The sequence below is a fragment of the Pipistrellus hanaki genome (genome assembly GCF_964339955.1).
Source record: "Pipistrellus hanaki genome assembly, chromosome: 18".
In the NCBI taxonomy this organism is placed as follows: Eukaryota; Metazoa; Chordata; class Mammalia; order Chiroptera; family Vespertilionidae; genus Pipistrellus; species Pipistrellus hanaki.
In genome coordinates this window covers 9,363,739-9,380,162 of record NC_140520.1, presented here as the reverse complement: position 1 = coordinate 9,380,162, position 16,424 = coordinate 9,363,739, and the positions used below count along the sequence as shown (strand labels likewise).

General features: G+C 49.7%; 1 protein-coding gene across 2 annotated transcripts; it reads left to right on the top strand.

The window, feature by feature from the left end:
* Positions 1-6,495: 6,495 nt before the first annotated feature.
* REG4 (regenerating family member 4) lies at positions 6,496-16,424 on the top strand. Of its 2 annotated transcripts, XM_084865125.1 has the most exons (6): positions 6,496-6,540; positions 9,371-9,535; positions 12,904-13,001; positions 13,701-13,838; positions 16,020-16,122; positions 16,241-16,424. In XM_084865125.1, the coding sequence occupies exons 2-6, from the start codon at positions 9,478-9,480 to the stop codon at positions 16,306-16,308; spliced, it is 465 nt and encodes a 154-aa protein (XP_084721251.1). In that variant the 5' UTR covers positions 6,496-6,540; positions 9,371-9,477; the 3' UTR covers positions 16,309-16,424. The 2 variants fall into 2 exon arrangements, with proteins under 2 accessions (XP_084721251.1, XP_084721250.1); XM_084865124.1 differs by lacking the exon at positions 6,496-6,540 and having other exon boundaries at positions 9,346-9,535; positions 16,241-16,365.

The following is a 16,424-nucleotide window of genomic DNA, read 5'->3' as shown; positions in this document are numbered from 1 at the left end:
GACGGAGTCACTTGAGTAAGGCGTGAGCTGCGGAGCAATGCCAGACACCAGAAGGTTGTGATGTGAATGGGCATGAGGAAGGGAGGTCACAGGTTTAGACCAGATCTTCACCAAATTGCATGTGACGCGAGAGAAGAGGGGGGGGGGGGGGGGGGGGAGTCTCTGAGGGTTCAGTGTGGTAGCAGGTGGAGTGGGGAGATGGAAGGGTCCTGGCCGTCGCATGGGCTGCTGGGAAAGCCCCAGCAGTCTGCCTGGCTCCGCCTCCCCGAGAAGATGGAGGTCTCTGGGCACTGGGAGCAGCGGAGGAGGGGGCAGGTGCACAGAGATGAACTCGGTTGGGAGTGTAATGAGGAGACAATACGGGAAGGTCAGTCCGAAGGCTGTTTTCTCTGAGAAGTCAGCTGCTGAGCTAAGGAATCGGCGGGAGGAGATGAAGAAGAGGCGAACTCGGGGGAGGGCCAATGAGGGGGAAATTCAAGGAGCAGCACGTGTGTGGAGCTCCACTTCCGGTTGGAGCTCCCAAGGCCCAGCCGTGCTTTGTTCCAGCAACAAGTTTCTTCGTCCTTTCAACGAACCCACTTGCAGTTGCGCTTGCTTCAGAGCAGAGTCCTGAACTACAGGGGGTCTAGTTCTCCTTCATCATAAGCAAATTTTAACGCTAAGGATCTCCAGTGAACTGCGGGCACAAGAGCCAGGCCCTCCCCTGCTCCAGTCCCATTCTCTCCCTTGTAAGCTGAGGAAGAGGTTCCAGTCACCTCCAAGTTCTCCTCTGTCTTTGACATCCTGTACACTCTGGTTCCTTTTCAACTACTTTGTTTTCGGAAGCAAAAGGAGCTGACTGAACGCCTTCTGCCTCCGGGTGAAGGCATTCCTGGGGCTCTCTCAGGTAAGAGGGTCTCTGCTGTATACAGCACGGAGCCAACTCCGTGGCCATCTGGCCCATGGCCTAATGTTTGCCCATCTGATGTGGACATAAAGGGAGGAGACAGTTACAAAGCTCGGGTGTTATAAAGTGTGTCCTCTTGAAAGGGAACACATGTAAGACTTTGCAATAAAACCATAAGATTTATTAATTTTAAGGCTGGACCCCGTGAAGGATGACCATAAAATTCTTATCTAGAGAATGTTCAGGAAACAGTTGAACAAAGACATCGTCATTCGGAGAGATATAAAGAGGCTCTCTCAGCTAAGCATATGGGCTATGTCAGAGAGGAAAGCAAACAACAAACGAGCCATCTCTGCTCTGAGAAAACAACTGATTTCCTAATAGAGTAACACGTGCTGCTACAGTCACACCGTCAAATGCTACTCAGCATGAGCAAAGCATAAATTATTAATACAGGCAACATGTGGAAGCAGCACAAAAGCCTTATGTCAAGTGAAAAAAAAAGCCAGACAGAGTACATATTAGATTATTTCATTCACGTAAAGTCTTTTTTTTTTTTTAAGGCAAAAGGAATCTATGGTGTTCGAAGTCAGAATAGGTATTGCCTTGGGCGGGGAGATTGACCGCAAAGAGACAGAAGAAAAATTTCTGGGTGATGGGAATGTTCTATAACTTGATTTTGGTTGTTGTTCCACAGGTGTATGGATTCGTCAAAATCCTTCAATATTTAAGGTGTGTGCATTTTATGCAATGTAAGTTAAACCTAATAAAGTAATATCATTTTTTAAAAATCCTTTTAGAATGCGAAACAAGACAAGTTAAACAAGGAATTTGGCCACAAGGGGAGCTACATTTCACCTAGTAATTTTGAAGATGTGATATGGTAAGCCCCCTTCCCCTTACCCCACGTGAGGAACAAGTGGATAATAGTACCATGGAAATAAAATAAAGTGACTTAAAGAGTGCGGGAAGGAAGCAGGCAGGGAGGGAGGGGGCTAGTCACGAACAGACTTTTCATTTGACCTCTCTGTGGCATAACTTCCATTGCCACCTCTTGAGTGAATCAGCTGATGCTTCTGAGCTGCTAGAGCTCTCCCCACAGCAGATAACACATGGTCCAGGAGAGGTGGAGGAGGGGAGATGGAGGAGGGGAGGCGGAGGAGAATGATGGGGGAAGGGAGGTGAAGGAGAGGTGAAAGAGGGGAGGCAGAGGAGGGGAGGCGGAGGAGGGAGCTTGCTCTGCCACCTGTCCTGCATGGGGGCTGAGGGAGCGGGCACAGACGGCAGCTCTCCCCGCTGTAAAAGTTAATGAACATCCTCAGTGACTCATTTCCTCTCCGCTGATAGGATTGGTTCCGGTATCGCGGGGATGTTACAGGGCTTGCTTGCAGAAGAGCTCCTGATCAATATCTTCGTCAAATACAAAAGGATGAAGTCCAAGACTGTAAAGATGTGCACGGAGGGGGGTGAGGAGGAATTCTTCCGCAGGGTTTGTTTAAACAACGAGGAGCTCACGCTGTTTTCTTAGGGTTTAGACGTTTCTCAAAGTTCAAGGCTCCCCATTTCCGTGTGCAGTCCCTGAGGCCTTTGCCAGCTCCTTCTACAATACCAGGCTCCATGTTCCACACTCTCCTAAAGCATTTTTATCTTTTTCACCGTGTCTGTTCCATCAGGGGATACATGCCCCAGGCCCCTGCCTGCCTGCGGCGCTTTTTCCATGCCAATCTAATATTTAAAAAAATAATAATAATGGAGCCTTTGCAGACCTTCCCACAGGCACCGACAGGAAAGTAGGAACTGCTCATGAGTTAAAATGAGGACTAAGTGACCATTCGACCTTGACCTCAAACGAGGAAGCAGGGGGAAGCTCCAGGACTTGACCCCCGGGGAGTTCCAGGGTCACCTGCAGAGGAAGGCGAAGGGACAGTCACTCACGCTTCCGCCAGGAAAACCGAGGTCAGAAAGCCTCCTGCAGGAACGACAGAGATGCTCAGTAAAGTATAGCCTGGGTGTCCGCTGGGCAAGCTCATGAACTTGAACTGAAATCCAAGTGCTCCATCTCCCCTTCCCCAACCCCCAACCATTCCTTCCAGTTCTCCAGATTCACGTCTTCAACATGGCCCCCTGTGTCCAGGCTTCCTCGGGAACAGGGACAAACTCTCCTTTGTTTCACGTGTACCTGTTTCTACAAAAATACCGGCTCACACCTTCTTGCTCTGCCCTGCCCAACGTGGTAGCCACCAGCCCCGTGGGAACCTGGGAGCAGGGAGCCAGTGTGCGCCTGCGCAAAGAAACAGGCTCTCCAAGCCCGACCCCAGCAGCAGCCGGGGACCCCTTCTCTGTCGGTGTGGATCCCCATGCAGCAAGCTCCCTCCCTCTCCATCTCTCACCCAGTTTTTAGTAAACCTCCCCCCCCCCTTTTTTAATATATTTTATTGATTTTTTACAGAGGAGAAGAGAAAGGGATAGAGAGTTAGAAACATCGATGAGAGAGAATCATCGATCAGCTGCCTCTTGTACACCCTCTACTGGGGATGTGCCCGCAACCAAGGCACATGCCCTTGACCGGAATCAAACCTGAGACCTTTCAGTCCGCAGGCCAACGCTCTATCCACTGAGCCAAACCGGTTTCGGCAAGCCTCTTCCCTTTTGAATCTGTGTGGACTGCTCCTATCATTTCTTTCTGTTTTTTGTTTGTTTGGTGTGGTTTTTTTTTTTTTTTTTAGAGAGAGAGAGAGGGAGAGAGAAACATCAATCATGAGAGAGAATCATTGATTGGCTGCCTCCCACATGCCTCACATTGGGGATGGAGCCCCAACCCGGGCATGGGCCCTGACCAGGAATCAAACCGAAACATCCTGGTTCACAGGTCAATGCTCCACCACTGAGCCACGTCAGCCGGGCTGCTTTCTTGATTTCTACCCTGAAAGGGGGCAAGACTCCCTCCATTGTGCAAAGTGGAAGGTTTTTATAGGAAACTGGGCAGGACAAGAGAGTTATTAGCAAAAGGGAAGAGAGGATTGTTCCAGGTAAGGTCGCCTGCCTTGGGAGGAAGGGGTCTTATAGGCACAGGACCTAGTCGCTGAGCAGGACGTTCCGGCTTCAAACTCCGCTCCGAGAGGAGCAGGTGCTGCAGCTGAGTCTTGCTTTGCTGCCCTGGGCCAAGTAGCCCCACCTGGGTCCTTGGTTCTCTCTCTCTCTCTCTCTCTCTCTCTCTCTCTCTCTCTCTCTCTCACACACACACACACACACACACACACACACACACACAAGAGCTCACTGAATGTTTGTAGAACCACATCAAGGGCTCGTATTTGAATTTCCATCAGAAAATTCACTCGATTGCCCGCGTTTTGAACCACCCTTCTCTTCCTGGACAGATATCACCCGCCTGTGGAGACGCATCAGTGTAAGTGTTTGCACTTGCAGGAGTCTTTCCAAGGAGCCAGTAGCATCACCACGTGGAGGAAGGTAAGGTGATTCTGCCAAAGAAGTAAATAAACCACTTCTCTCTCCCAAAGGTAACTGTCTTCTCAATAATAATAATACGCCCGGCCAGCGTGGCTCAGTGATTGAGTGTTGACCTATGAACCAGGAGGTCACGGTTCGATAACTGGTTAGAGCACATGCCCAGGTTGCAGGCCTGATCCCCAGTAGGGGCAACCGATTAATGATATTCTCTCATCAATATGTGTCCATCTCTCTCTCCCTCTTCCTTCCTCCCACTGAAATCAATAAAGCCATATGTTTTTTTAAAGATTATGTGCTCTTTTGAGGGTAGTTATCTTATTTAAAGGATGTGTTCAACTAGATGCACACCACAGAAATAATAAAAGCTTATAAGAAAATACTACGAACAAAATCGAATCAGTAATCAAAAAACTCCCAACAAATATCCCTCTCCCCCCAAAAGGAGATAATTTACGGTTTTCTGAGTTCCATTTTTATTTCCCCAATGCAGTGCAATCCCAGTTCTTGTTTTTTAGGTCATTGTTGCTGGTCTGTGGTTTTAGGATTCTCTTTTTCTAAATTTCATGTATGGTGTGTCTATATGTAGAGGATATCTTAATAATTCTACTAGGTAGTCAGTGGGCCTTTTCAGTTCAGAGGTCTCTCCAGTGACCTTGGTCTTGCATCCCAGGCTTTTATGTGGGTTCCATCAATGCCCACCTCCTGCGCCAACTAGTGGGGAGTCAGGGAAAGAACTCATAGGAGCATCTACTTCTGTCTCATCTCCTCTAGTTCCTCTCTCATTTCAAGACTTAAAATCCTTATCTAGTGGCATGGAGATAGCAGAGCTAGGGGGAGGACAGGGGAAGATTCACCTAAACCAGTGGCCAGCAAACCGCGGCTCGAGAGCCACATGCGGCTCTTTGGCCCCTTGAGTGTGGCTCTTCCACAAAAGACCACGGCCTGGGTGAGTCTATTTTGAAGAAGTGGCGTTAGAAGAAGTTTAAGTTCAAAAAATGTGGCTCTCCAAAGAAATGTCAATCATTGTACTGTTGATAGTTGGCTCTGTGGACTAATGAGTTTGCCGACCACTGGCCTAAACACACGTTTTGTCAAAGCTTTCCTCTCCGACAGCTGGGCCGGTGCTTTGAGCTGGAAAGCCTTGGGAAAAGCCTTGGAGTCATATCGCTGTCCTCTGCTGAGCTGTGAAGCAATGACAGTGCCCATTCAGCTGCCCAGAGGGGAGGGGGCTTGTGTTTAACAGGAAGTGTAAAAAATATAACTCGCCGAAACCGGTTTGGCTCAGTGGATAGAGCGTCGGCCTGTGGACTGAAAGGTCCCAGGTTCGATTCTGGTCAAGGGCATGTACCTTGGTTGCAGGCACATCCCCGGTAGGGGGTGTGCAGGAGGCAGCTGATCGATGATTCTCTCTTATCGATGTTTCTAACTCTCTATCACTCTCTCTCCCTGTTTGTAAAAAATCAATTATATATATATATATAAACCGGTAATATCAACCACATGCAGTTCGTTAGGAAACTGAGCCTCCAAAGGGGTTGGGGAACGTGCCTGGTGGTACACGGCGTGTGGGCAACCGAACGAGGACCTGAACCAGAACCCACGGGGAGCAACCCTGGTGACAGTTCTCCAGAGCATCGTCAGAATGGTCGAGGGGCGGGGTTGGCACTTCAGAGAGAAAGCATGCATGTCCTCCTCCAGCGTGGGGACGTAGCCTCTGTCCTGCCCCGACGACAGATCCTCTCTGTGAGGGCACAAACATCACGAGTCCCCAGAGTTGCAGCGGGGCATCTTTACAGAAAAGACGGGGAAATGCAGCAAAGGGGTGAAGAGAGAGACCAAAGAAAAAGCCAGTACGTGGAAAGGAAGACGGGCTATCCCTGGCGGCAGTTGCGATAACGTGGGCCGTAAAGAACAGATTCCGTGTGCAGACAGGGAGAGGCTTCCCTCTGCTTGCGGAAAACACAGCTCACAGCCTTTGTGAAGCCATCCCTCAGAGGGGCCCTCTGGCCGCAGATAAGATTTTTTATGGGTGGATGATTATTTGTAAACAATGTGATTGCTCTATGATTAAAACAGCCGTCATATAATTCCCGAGGGGAGGAGATATAAGAGCGGCAGACACCGCCGGGGGTCTCTCAGAAGGCTGAAGAAGGCGGGTCCTCAGCGCCTTGAATGCCAACCAGGTAACCCTCCCGCTCTCTGCCAGCTGTTCCCTGGGCAGAAATGATCAGTTACAGCTCGAATGGTCTTGGGCACGCTTCTTGCTGTTTTGTTTGATATGTGAATGACTTCTTTTCTTTCTTCCCCCGTTATGAAGAAGAGCATTGGCTTTGGTCTCAAATAGTGCAGGGTTAAGTCATGGCTCTGTAATCTAGCAGCTATGGAACTTTAAGTTGACCTTTTTCTTTTTTTTTTTTTAATCTTCACCCAAGGATATATTTATTGATTTTTTTAGAAGGCGAGGAGAGGAGAGAGAAATATTGATCAATTGCCTCCCATACCTGGACCAATCAGGAATTGAACCCACAACCAAGGTAGGTGCCTCAACCAGAAATTGAAACCACAACTTTTTGGATGATGCTGTAACCATCTGAGCCACCCAGTCAGAGCAGGAAAGTTGCTTTTTTAAAAATAGGATTTTTAGAGAGAGAGGAAGGGAGAGGGATGGAGGGATAGAAATATTGATGAGAGAGAAACATCATTAATCGTCTGCCTCCTTCCTGCATGCCTCTCTCTAGGGATCAAGCTCGAAACCCAGGTATGTGCCCTGACCAGGAATCGAACCGGTGACCTCTTGGTACCTGGGTTGATAATCAACCACTGAGCCAAGAAAATTAATCTTAATGAATGTGTGTCCTCGTATGTAAAGATACCTGCAATGCACCTACTTATGAGAATTAAATTAGATGAGATGTGAGAATGCAATTAATGTCAGTTCGTTAACGTTCATTTGTAGATTATTCAGAAAGATGCTGTACCTCCCTCCCTGCAGACAGTTGGCCTGACAGAGGAGTTCTTATTATTTGTGTTTCAGAAGGATTTCGGGACAGAATACCTCCATCACTTGGGAAGGAAGTTTGTCAGAGACTGCTGGGCTAGTGCACTGGTTTAAGGGAAGGGGATGGTCATACAGTCCCCATTCTTCATCCTTTTGTTTGCTCTGAATTACCTGTGTCCAGGTGTCCATATGGAGTCTGATATGGAGCTAATCTTTAGATTTTCCAGGAAAGTTTCCATTTCAAAGTCATGTTCTAGTCTTCCCCGTAAGCAATCTATTATTTGAGAGCTAGAACATGTGTCCTGATTTTTGGATCCTAATGCACTCTCACCGGAGAAGTCAATGAATTGCCCATTTTTATAATTATTTGGAGGGGAAATCTTGGGCCCAATTCACACTAAAGTGAATGCCAGATGGATGAAAATAGAAGAGAATGTGGGTAAGTATTCAAGTGGTGATGGCCAGTTTTTCTGATCTAAATTCCAAAGATATAAAAGAGATGGTAGATATGACAATTTTTGAAATTTTCAGTATGACAAACAAGATAAATAAGAGAAAAAACAAGATGGGAAATATTCTGAGTAATATATGAAAGACAATAGCTATTCAAAAAAAAAGATTTCACAGATTCCCAGGGAAAAAAAAAAAAGATAAACAATCAAATAGGAAATGTGCAAAGCTATAAACCAAACCTTTACAAAAGAAACTGTAAAAGCTAATCCCTATATGAAGAGATGCTCCACTTCCTTTTAACATTGTAAATGCTAGCAAAAACAACGAGGTTCTTCTCTCTTATGTCAAAATTAGCAAGAACGCAATAGACAAATTGGGCATTCACTGAGTGCGCAGTTAGTGGGATGTTCAGCGCAACCCAAATGGAGGGCATTGGAGCCAAGGGTGTCAATGCAGCAATGCCCACGTTCCGTGTAGCTAGAATCCTGCGTATGTGAATTTATACTACAGAAAGAATCGGAGCTGCATAAAAACCACAGGAGTGGGAAAGATTTATTACAATCAACTTGTTTCTAAGAAACAAAACCAGGTTGCAGGATTATATGACTCCATTTGTGTAAAATCCCACACACGGAGAGATGTATATGGAAAGGGGTCCAGAAGCTAGTCCCTAAAGTGTTTATCTCGGGGAGATGGAGTTTACTTCTCACTTTCTAGTTTTTCATTGATGGAGTGTGTACTGTTCGATGGCGGGACAAGATAACAAACTTTTATTTTTAAAAGGGGCATCACCTACGTGTAAAAGGGTTGTGCTTGAGCCAGAAAAATCTGGTTGTAGCTGGGTGACAATGAGCAAATGACTTTGGACCCATCAGCCTCCGGGTTCCTCCTCTGTACAGTGTGGGTGTTAGGAGCATATGTTCACTTTTAAATTTAGCACCAAACAATTCACTGCTTTGATTTGACTGACTTGTAACTACAGCAAGCCCATGATTATCGATACTTCCTCATCTGTGAGAAATCTTGCCTGCGACGCCCTCTGGCGGTGCCCTTGAGAATAGCAGGGGCAGGCTCTCCACAATAATGCCTCCACGTGGACTTTTTTTTTTTTTTTTTAATATATTTTATTGATTTTCCACAGAAAGGAAGGGAGAGGGATAGAGAGCTAGAAACGTCAATGAGAGAGAAACATCGACCAGCTGCCTCTTGCACACCCCCCACGGGGATGTGCCCACAACCAATGGACATGCCCTTGACCGGAATCGAACTTGGGACCTTCCAGTCCGCAGGCTGACGTTCTATCCACTGAGCCAAACCAGTTTCGGCTCCACATGGACTTTTAAACCATTCAGCCCAGTATAGCTAGGTCCCTGACACTGGCCCAGAGACCTGGCAAACAGGAACACCACCTCATACGTTCGGTGTTCCCACTCTCCTAAACATTTAGGTGAAGTCGCCCTTTGGTGTATAATCTTGGTTTAGCCAGAAAAATATTGTTGTTCTCCATATGTGATTTGGCGCCTGAATTCATGGCTCCGTCTCACCAGCGCACATGTGTTCAGATTGCGGATCTAGGTCAACCCAGGAGCTCGCAGAGAACTCGGACCAGGGCTCTGAGATCCTTTTGGTAAAAGATTCCGAAGCTCATCTGTCCCCGGGGAAGAGGAGGATGGCCTCGACGAGCGTGTGGCTGCTCCTGCTGGTGGCCGGCACCGGAGCCCTGGCTGGTGCGTATCGGGCCCTCGGCTGGAACACAGCCCACGGCCAGGCTTTGTGCCACTCCCACGGCACCGGCAGATCCATTTGCCCCCAAAATATCTAGGCACCTCAGGAAATAGATGCTAAAGACAAAAACGAAAGACAGTGCGATGTGGTAAATAAAAAAAAATACCAGAAATTTAGGATCAAGAATCTCAACCTTGTATGATGGTGAGCCATTGTCAAATCATCAATGACATGTAGATGATAATAATTATTTTGCAAGTTTGTAAAGGGTAGAGATATGTGTTTAAAACACCTGACACCTTGCATTCAGTAAATGAGAGCTATATAAGGGTTCTGCCTTGCTTTCCTACTTGACCAGATGGGAGTTTGGTTTGGAAAGATGGATCCTACATGGGTACAGACCTAGCATCAAGTATAAAGTAACATGTCAACAAAGCGGGGGGGGGGGGGGGGGCAGTACCCTAGAACCCACCACCAGTGCAGAAAACGGGAAGGGTGAGCTAAAGAGAAGTCTCAATGAATATCTGAAATGAAAGGAACTGCAATGTAGGCTTCGTTGTTCTATTGATGAGGAAAATGCGGTCCCAAGGGGTGTGGAGACATGGCCCAGGGTCTCTCAGGAAGGTTAGGGGGTGCTCTGGCTCAGTCCTGGTTGCTCCCGCCATTCCCTGCGGCCCTGCTGGGCATTGTATGTGGAGGAATAAGTGGGGAAACCAAGGCCAGCCCACTTCTGCTGAGAAAGGGGCCCCTTGAATACAACTCCCAGAGGAGCTACCCTGGCAGGAGGGAGGACTGGGAGAAAGCACAGAGAGAAGCAGGGCTCTGGGCCATCATGTTGGTGGCCGTGGCTGATGTCTGTGGCCCAGCCGCCAGCTGTCCCAGCCACCCCTGGCTGCTCTGGCCCCGGGGCACTCAGACACTCTGGACCAGGGGTCCTCAAACTTTTTAAAGTGGGGGCCAGATCACGATCCCTCAGAGAGCTGGAGGGCCGGACTTTATGAACTACTAATTCCTACTGTAACACCTCGGCTGCGCTCACTGCCCAAAAAACCTGGCGGGCCGGATCAGACTCCTCTGCGGGCCGCATGTGGCCCGCGGGCCGTAGTTTGAAGACCCCTGCGATGGTGCCAGGGTGTGTAAGACTCAGAGGCCCCTCCCGCAGAGCCTCCTCCGGTGCCATTTCTAACCAACTAACCGGTACTTCCTGTTGCTCTGGTTCCGGCTTCCCTGAGGCAGCTTGACATTTGCCCACGCTCTGTGCTGGGCGTGGGGAACAAGCCCCCTCTCGGGGGTTCCCTGAACCTCTCCTCTTCCTCCCTCAGAGAAGGTGAAGGCAGAGCACTCACCCTGGCCCTTCCATTCCTTTCCACAGCTCTCCCTCCCAGCTCCCAGCTGTGCAGACTTTCTCCTGATTCTACCGTCTTGGGGGGGCGCTCTCACCACACATCCTGGCCTTCTTTGCGTTGTGGCCTGTGGGAGGAGTCTGATCTTGCTTTTAAGGGGAGTGTGGGAATGAGAAGGGCATTTTCTCTCTCAGGGAGATTTGATGGCCAAGAGCATCACCCAGTGGCCTCAGCGGTGATTCCCTTGTCCCAGCCCTCAGCTGCCTTTCACCTAAAACAATGCTCTCCACGAGTAGGGAGACAAACAAAGCAACAGGACTGGTGGACAATGAAAGACACCATCCAGGGACTGTTTTCAAAAGGATTACCCTGGTTATAATGATAACATGACTATGTTTAATCGCTGCAATAACTTAAGTAGCTACTAGTGACGGAGTAATTACTACATGCCAGCCCTAGGCTCACCGCTGTCCCTGCAGCATCTCCTTGAATCTTCCCAACAGTCCGATCAGAACGGCACTCGTTGTCAGTCATTGTGCAAACACTGCACTAAGCTAAGCGCGGCCACAGAGGGCTCCCGAGGCCACATCTGGAGGCGGTAAACAGGCTGCTGCGTCCAGGCGACATGCCAGCGGCTAAAGGCTCTCGCCATGCACTGCACGCAGTGACAGGAGCTCTGGCACCAGGAGAGATGGGGCCTGGGGTGGGGGTGGTGGGGTGCTGCTAGGAACACTCACCCTCACCCAGGTCCCGCCTCATCTCCATCTGTGTGACCCCAGCAGGCCACTTCACCTCTTTGATAAGAGAGAATCATCCATCAGCTGCCTCTTGCACACCCCCTACTGGCAATGTGCCCGCAACCAAGGTACATGCCCTTGACCAGAATCGAACCTGGGACCCTTCAGTCCTCAGACCGACGACGCTCTATCCACTGAGCCAAACCGGTTTCGGCAAGAAGGTTCTATCGGTACAGTGGGATGGACATCTCTGTCTCTCGGACTGTCTGGTGATTAAAGGAAGCAGCCCATTCACCAATCGCCCTACAGGGAAAGTTTGCTGCTCTGGGTCATGCTTCCTTGGCTCCTGGGCCCGACCCTCCTTCTCTCTCTCCCTCCTCCCTCCCTTTCTCCCACGCCTGCCTGACGGATACCCTACCCTTCAGGCATCGGTACCTGTCCTTGCCATTCTGCCTCCACTCCTCTGCTCACTCACCCCCTCTGCCTAACGTGTCCCCTCCCCGGGCTACTGTCTTGCCTCCCAGCTTATCTCGGCCCAGCTGCCACCAGCCTATCCCATGTCTTCCTGGACAAAAACCACGCCCTCCTTGTCATGCCTGAAGCTGCCAGTGTGAGCCCTCGCCCTCTCCTGGGGTGCCTTCACCTATACCTGTTGGATCTCAGTACCAACGTGGGGGTTCCACCCTTTGCATTGGTTGATGGGAAATCGCCACCAGATGGGGTGGGCACGCACTGGGCCGGCTGTGAGAGGGACAGGAGCCAAACTCCACTGATCACCTGACTCCCTCGCCCCTCCGCTGGCTGGTGGAGGGCGGAGACACTGGTTCTCCCGGAATTGGTGTCCTCCAAGGATGGATTCGTCCTGTTCCCCAGTGCACAGCCATCCTGGGAGGAGGCCATCGTCCCCCTGGGAAAGGCTGGGAGGACTCACAGTCTAGAACAGTGGTCGGCAAACTGCAGCTCACGAGCCACATGCAGCTCTTTGGCCCCTTGAGTGTGGCTCTTCCACAAGATACCACTTGCGGGCATGCACGTACAGTGCGATTGAAACTTCATGGCCCACGCACAGAAGTCGGTTTCCGGCTCTCAAAAGAAATGTCAATCATTGAACTGTTGCTATTTGGCTCTGTTGGCTAACGAGTTTGCTGACCACTGGGCTAAAGTATTCGCAGCCTAGAGGGGTCCGAGCCTCCCTCCCATCGCAGGGACGCCAGGTCTGTCACGGGATCGAGGGTGGACGTGGCTGGCTTGGGCCGTCACAGCTTGTCGCTGCCTTGTGCTTCCGTGCAGACATCATCATGAGGCCCAGCTGTGCTACCGGCTGGTTTTACCACAATTCCCATTGCTACGGGTACTTCCGGAAGCTGAGGAACTGGTCCGATGCTGAGGTAAGACAAGCTTGTCCACACCGGGGGTGGGCGGGGGTGGCTACCCTGAGCTCCAGACCTCATTTGACTCTGAATCAAGGGTCCTTGCTGGGCATCCCGAGAAGTCCCCTCAGGGATGTCTGACTGACAGCTTAGGCCCGCTCCCAGTGGTGCTGCCGAGGTGGCGGGACCGCCACTGTGCTTGCCAGCCGTGAGCCTGGCTTCTGGCTTACTGACCACCCGGGGGCAGCTTCTGCATTGAGCCTCTGCCCCCTGGTGGTCAGTGCACATCACCGGTTGTCCCACTGTTTTGTCGATTTGCATATTAGCCTTTTATTATATAGGATAATTATAACAAACGTATCCTCCTGACAACTCCCTGGGTCGCGGTCATTATCTTCTCCGTTTACAGATAACGAAAGTAAGTGAGCTCAGAGAGGTGCAGTGACTTGTCCGGATCACATACACTAATGAGAGGCAGGACCAGGACCCAGGCACTTCCACGGGCCCCACAGCCGGGCCCCTGCCTGGAGCCGCCTCGTCCTCCGAGACCCGGCACTGGTCCCCTCCGTTGGTGACAGAAAGGCCAGGAAGCCTTCTGTGGGGGTTCGATGATGACTTCCAGAGGCTGTGGGGCTATGAGAGTCCCCGCTGCCTGGCACAGGTGAGGGCTGTGCTTTTAAACCTCGAGGCCTCACCCCGACTTCCCCTTGCCCACAGCTCGAGTGCCAGTCCTTTGGAAACGGAGCCCACCTGGCGTCCATACAGAACCTCCAGGAAGCCAAGGCCATCTCCCAGTACATAGGTGGCTACCAAAAGAACCAGCCCGTGTGGATCGGCCTGCACGACCCGCAGAAGGTAAACTCGGACGTGGCCCCCAGTCGCCCACAAAGGCCCCGGGGGAAACCAGAGAGCGAGTCCTGCCCTGGAACTGGCTACCAGGCCCCCTGGCTGGGGGCACACAGAGCGGAGCTCCAATCATGTGCCTCCAACAGAGAGGGCCCAAAGCCTCCAGGACAGGGTCCGGTTCTAAGGAAAGTCCTCCCCAATCTTAGAGCGCAAAATTACCAGCTTAAAAAAAAAAAATGTTTGTGCACGCACACACACACACACACACACACACACACACACACCTGGTATGGCATCTAGCTTAATTAAATTTCCATTGGGTCTTGGCTTAAAGTTGGAAGCTTTGAGGGATAGAGAGTTAGAAACATTGATGAGAGAGTGTCATCGATCAGCTGCCTCCTGCACACCCCCCACTGGGGATGTGCCTGCAACCAAGGTACATGCCTTTGACCGGAATTGAACCTGGGACCTTTCAGTCCGCAGGCCAACGCTCTATCCACTGAGCCAAACCAGTTTTGGCTAAAGTTGGAAGTTTTTAGCTAAGCTTTCTCCTAGATGCCATTATGTTTTTTAAAATTTTATATTTTATTGATGAGAATGGGGGGTGTTCGGGGGGAGGGAAGGAGAGAGAGAGAGAGAGAGAGAGAGAGAGAGAGAGAGAGAGAGAGATTTGTTGTTCTACTTATCTGTGCACTCATTGGTTGTTTCTTGTACATTCCTAACTGGAGATAGTACTGACCTCCTTGGCGTACCAGAACAATGTTCTAAGGCTTAGTAAGCAACTGAGCAGCTACCTGGCCAGAGCCCACGCTCTTATGCTTTTGATGATTCCCTAACCTGTAACCTTTTGCACTAGACCCTCATTTTCCTCTCGTCAGCACCTCCTTGTAGGGAGCCTGTGAGGTCTTCGGGCTGAGGTCTCTGTGGGATCTGCCGTGAGCAGGTTCCCCGTGGGGCGTCTATAGTCAACCCGGACTAGCGTAAGGAGCACGGGGGCGGACACCCAGATAGTTCCTTGATAAAACGTTCCCATGGATTTCACACACATTCTTTACAATTAGTTTTCCATTTTTATGGATTCACACTGCTCCCAACCAGAGTTCTCATACAGAGGTAAAATAAATTTTTAATCTAGTTCCACTAGATAGGTTTTGCAATTCATTATTTTTTTTACATGGGTGACTAAAGAAAGTGGCAGATGGACGTTCTAAAAAGTATCTGATGTCTCTAGTTATCAAAGAAATGCAAATTAAAGGGACATAACTTGACTTACTGTACTATTGAACTTTTGTTTTGTCTTAATCAATAATATTTTTTCAATATTTCTAAGGATATGGACTAATGGCCCACTCCAGGGAGTGTAAATTCCTCCAAATGAATCATGTTGAACAGGAGTTTGCCATGCATATCAGTCCCCTTGAACTAGTCATGCCTGGTGGCCATTCATTCTATTTCTGGGATTCTATTCCAAGAAAATAATTTTAAGTCTAGAGACAGCCTTCTGAACAAAGTTAAAGCGGTGTTATTTGTAATCATTGTAAATTGAAAACAATATAAACTTCAATCATTAGGAAAATTATTCAGTAAATTATGGTACAGACTTACCATTAAAAAATGTTTTGGAAGCAAGATACAAAGTTGGGCGTATATTTTAAAAATCACCACTTTTTTTTAGTTCACAAACATATTGTGATAGGTAAAAGCGTTTACACCAGAAATGAATACGCTAAGAGATGAGTAATGTTTACGGAGCGACTTTCAATGCTTCCTTTTTCACACATGCCTGTGCTTTCCCACTTTTTAAAATAAAAATAAAAACTGCATTTTTTAACCCAGCCAGCGTGGCTCAGTGGTTGAGTGTTGACCTACAAACCAGGAGGTCACTGGTTTGATTCTGGTCAAGGGCACATGCCTGGGTTGTGGGCTCGATCCCCAGTGGGGGGTGTGCAGGAGGCAGCCGATCAATGATTCTCTCTCATCAGTGATGTTTTATCTCTCTCCCCTCCCTCCCTCTCCCTTCCTCTCTGAAATCAATAAAAATATATTTAAAACCAACACAACAACTGCATTTTAGAGGGGCCGAGGGCTGCCCCTGGTCTGTGAGAGGGTGGGGTGACCCCAGGCTGTGAGAGGCGGGGGGTGAGGGGTGGCGCTAACCTCTGCATGCCCTCTGTCCCCTGTCACCCGCAGAGGAAGCAGTGGCGGTGGATCGACGGGTCCATGTTTTTATTCAAAATCTGGTCTGCAAAGTCCAGAGCCGGAAACAAGCCCTGTGCGGAGATGAACGCCCACAGTAAGTGCTGGGGCTCCACCCTCCCGTCCCCCCCTTATCTCTGGTCCCAAGCGAAGCACCCAGAAAACGCTGCTCGGCTCCGCACAGAGCACTGACGTGGCTGTTCGTTCTCTTGCAGACTTTTTAACTTGGAACACCAAGGAGTGCGACAAGCGCCAGCACTTCATCTGCAAGTACCGGCCGTAGAGCAGGAATCGGGGTCCCACAGCCCCGGCCCAAACCCTCTCCCCCTTCTCCCCCACTTCTTGCCCTGCCACGCTGGCTATGTCCGATCACTGCCTCAGGAAGTAAACGTGGTAACC

What these genes read in the sequence shown, in the direction of transcription:
- REG4 (XM_084865124.1), top strand. Translation starts at nt 9,361, where the DNA reads ATGTGTTCAGATTGCGGATCTAGGTCAACCCAGGAGCTCGCAGAGAAC. An exon ending in CGGCACCGGAGCCCTGGCTG is followed by an intron (nt 9,536 to 12,903) that starts GTGCGTATCGGG and finishes GCTTCCGTGCAG; the next exon opens with ACATCATCATGAGGCCCAGC. An exon ending in GGAACTGGTCCGATGCTGAG is followed by an intron (nt 13,002 to 13,700) that starts GTAAGACAAGCT and finishes CCTTGCCCACAG; the next exon opens with CTCGAGTGCCAGTCCTTTGG.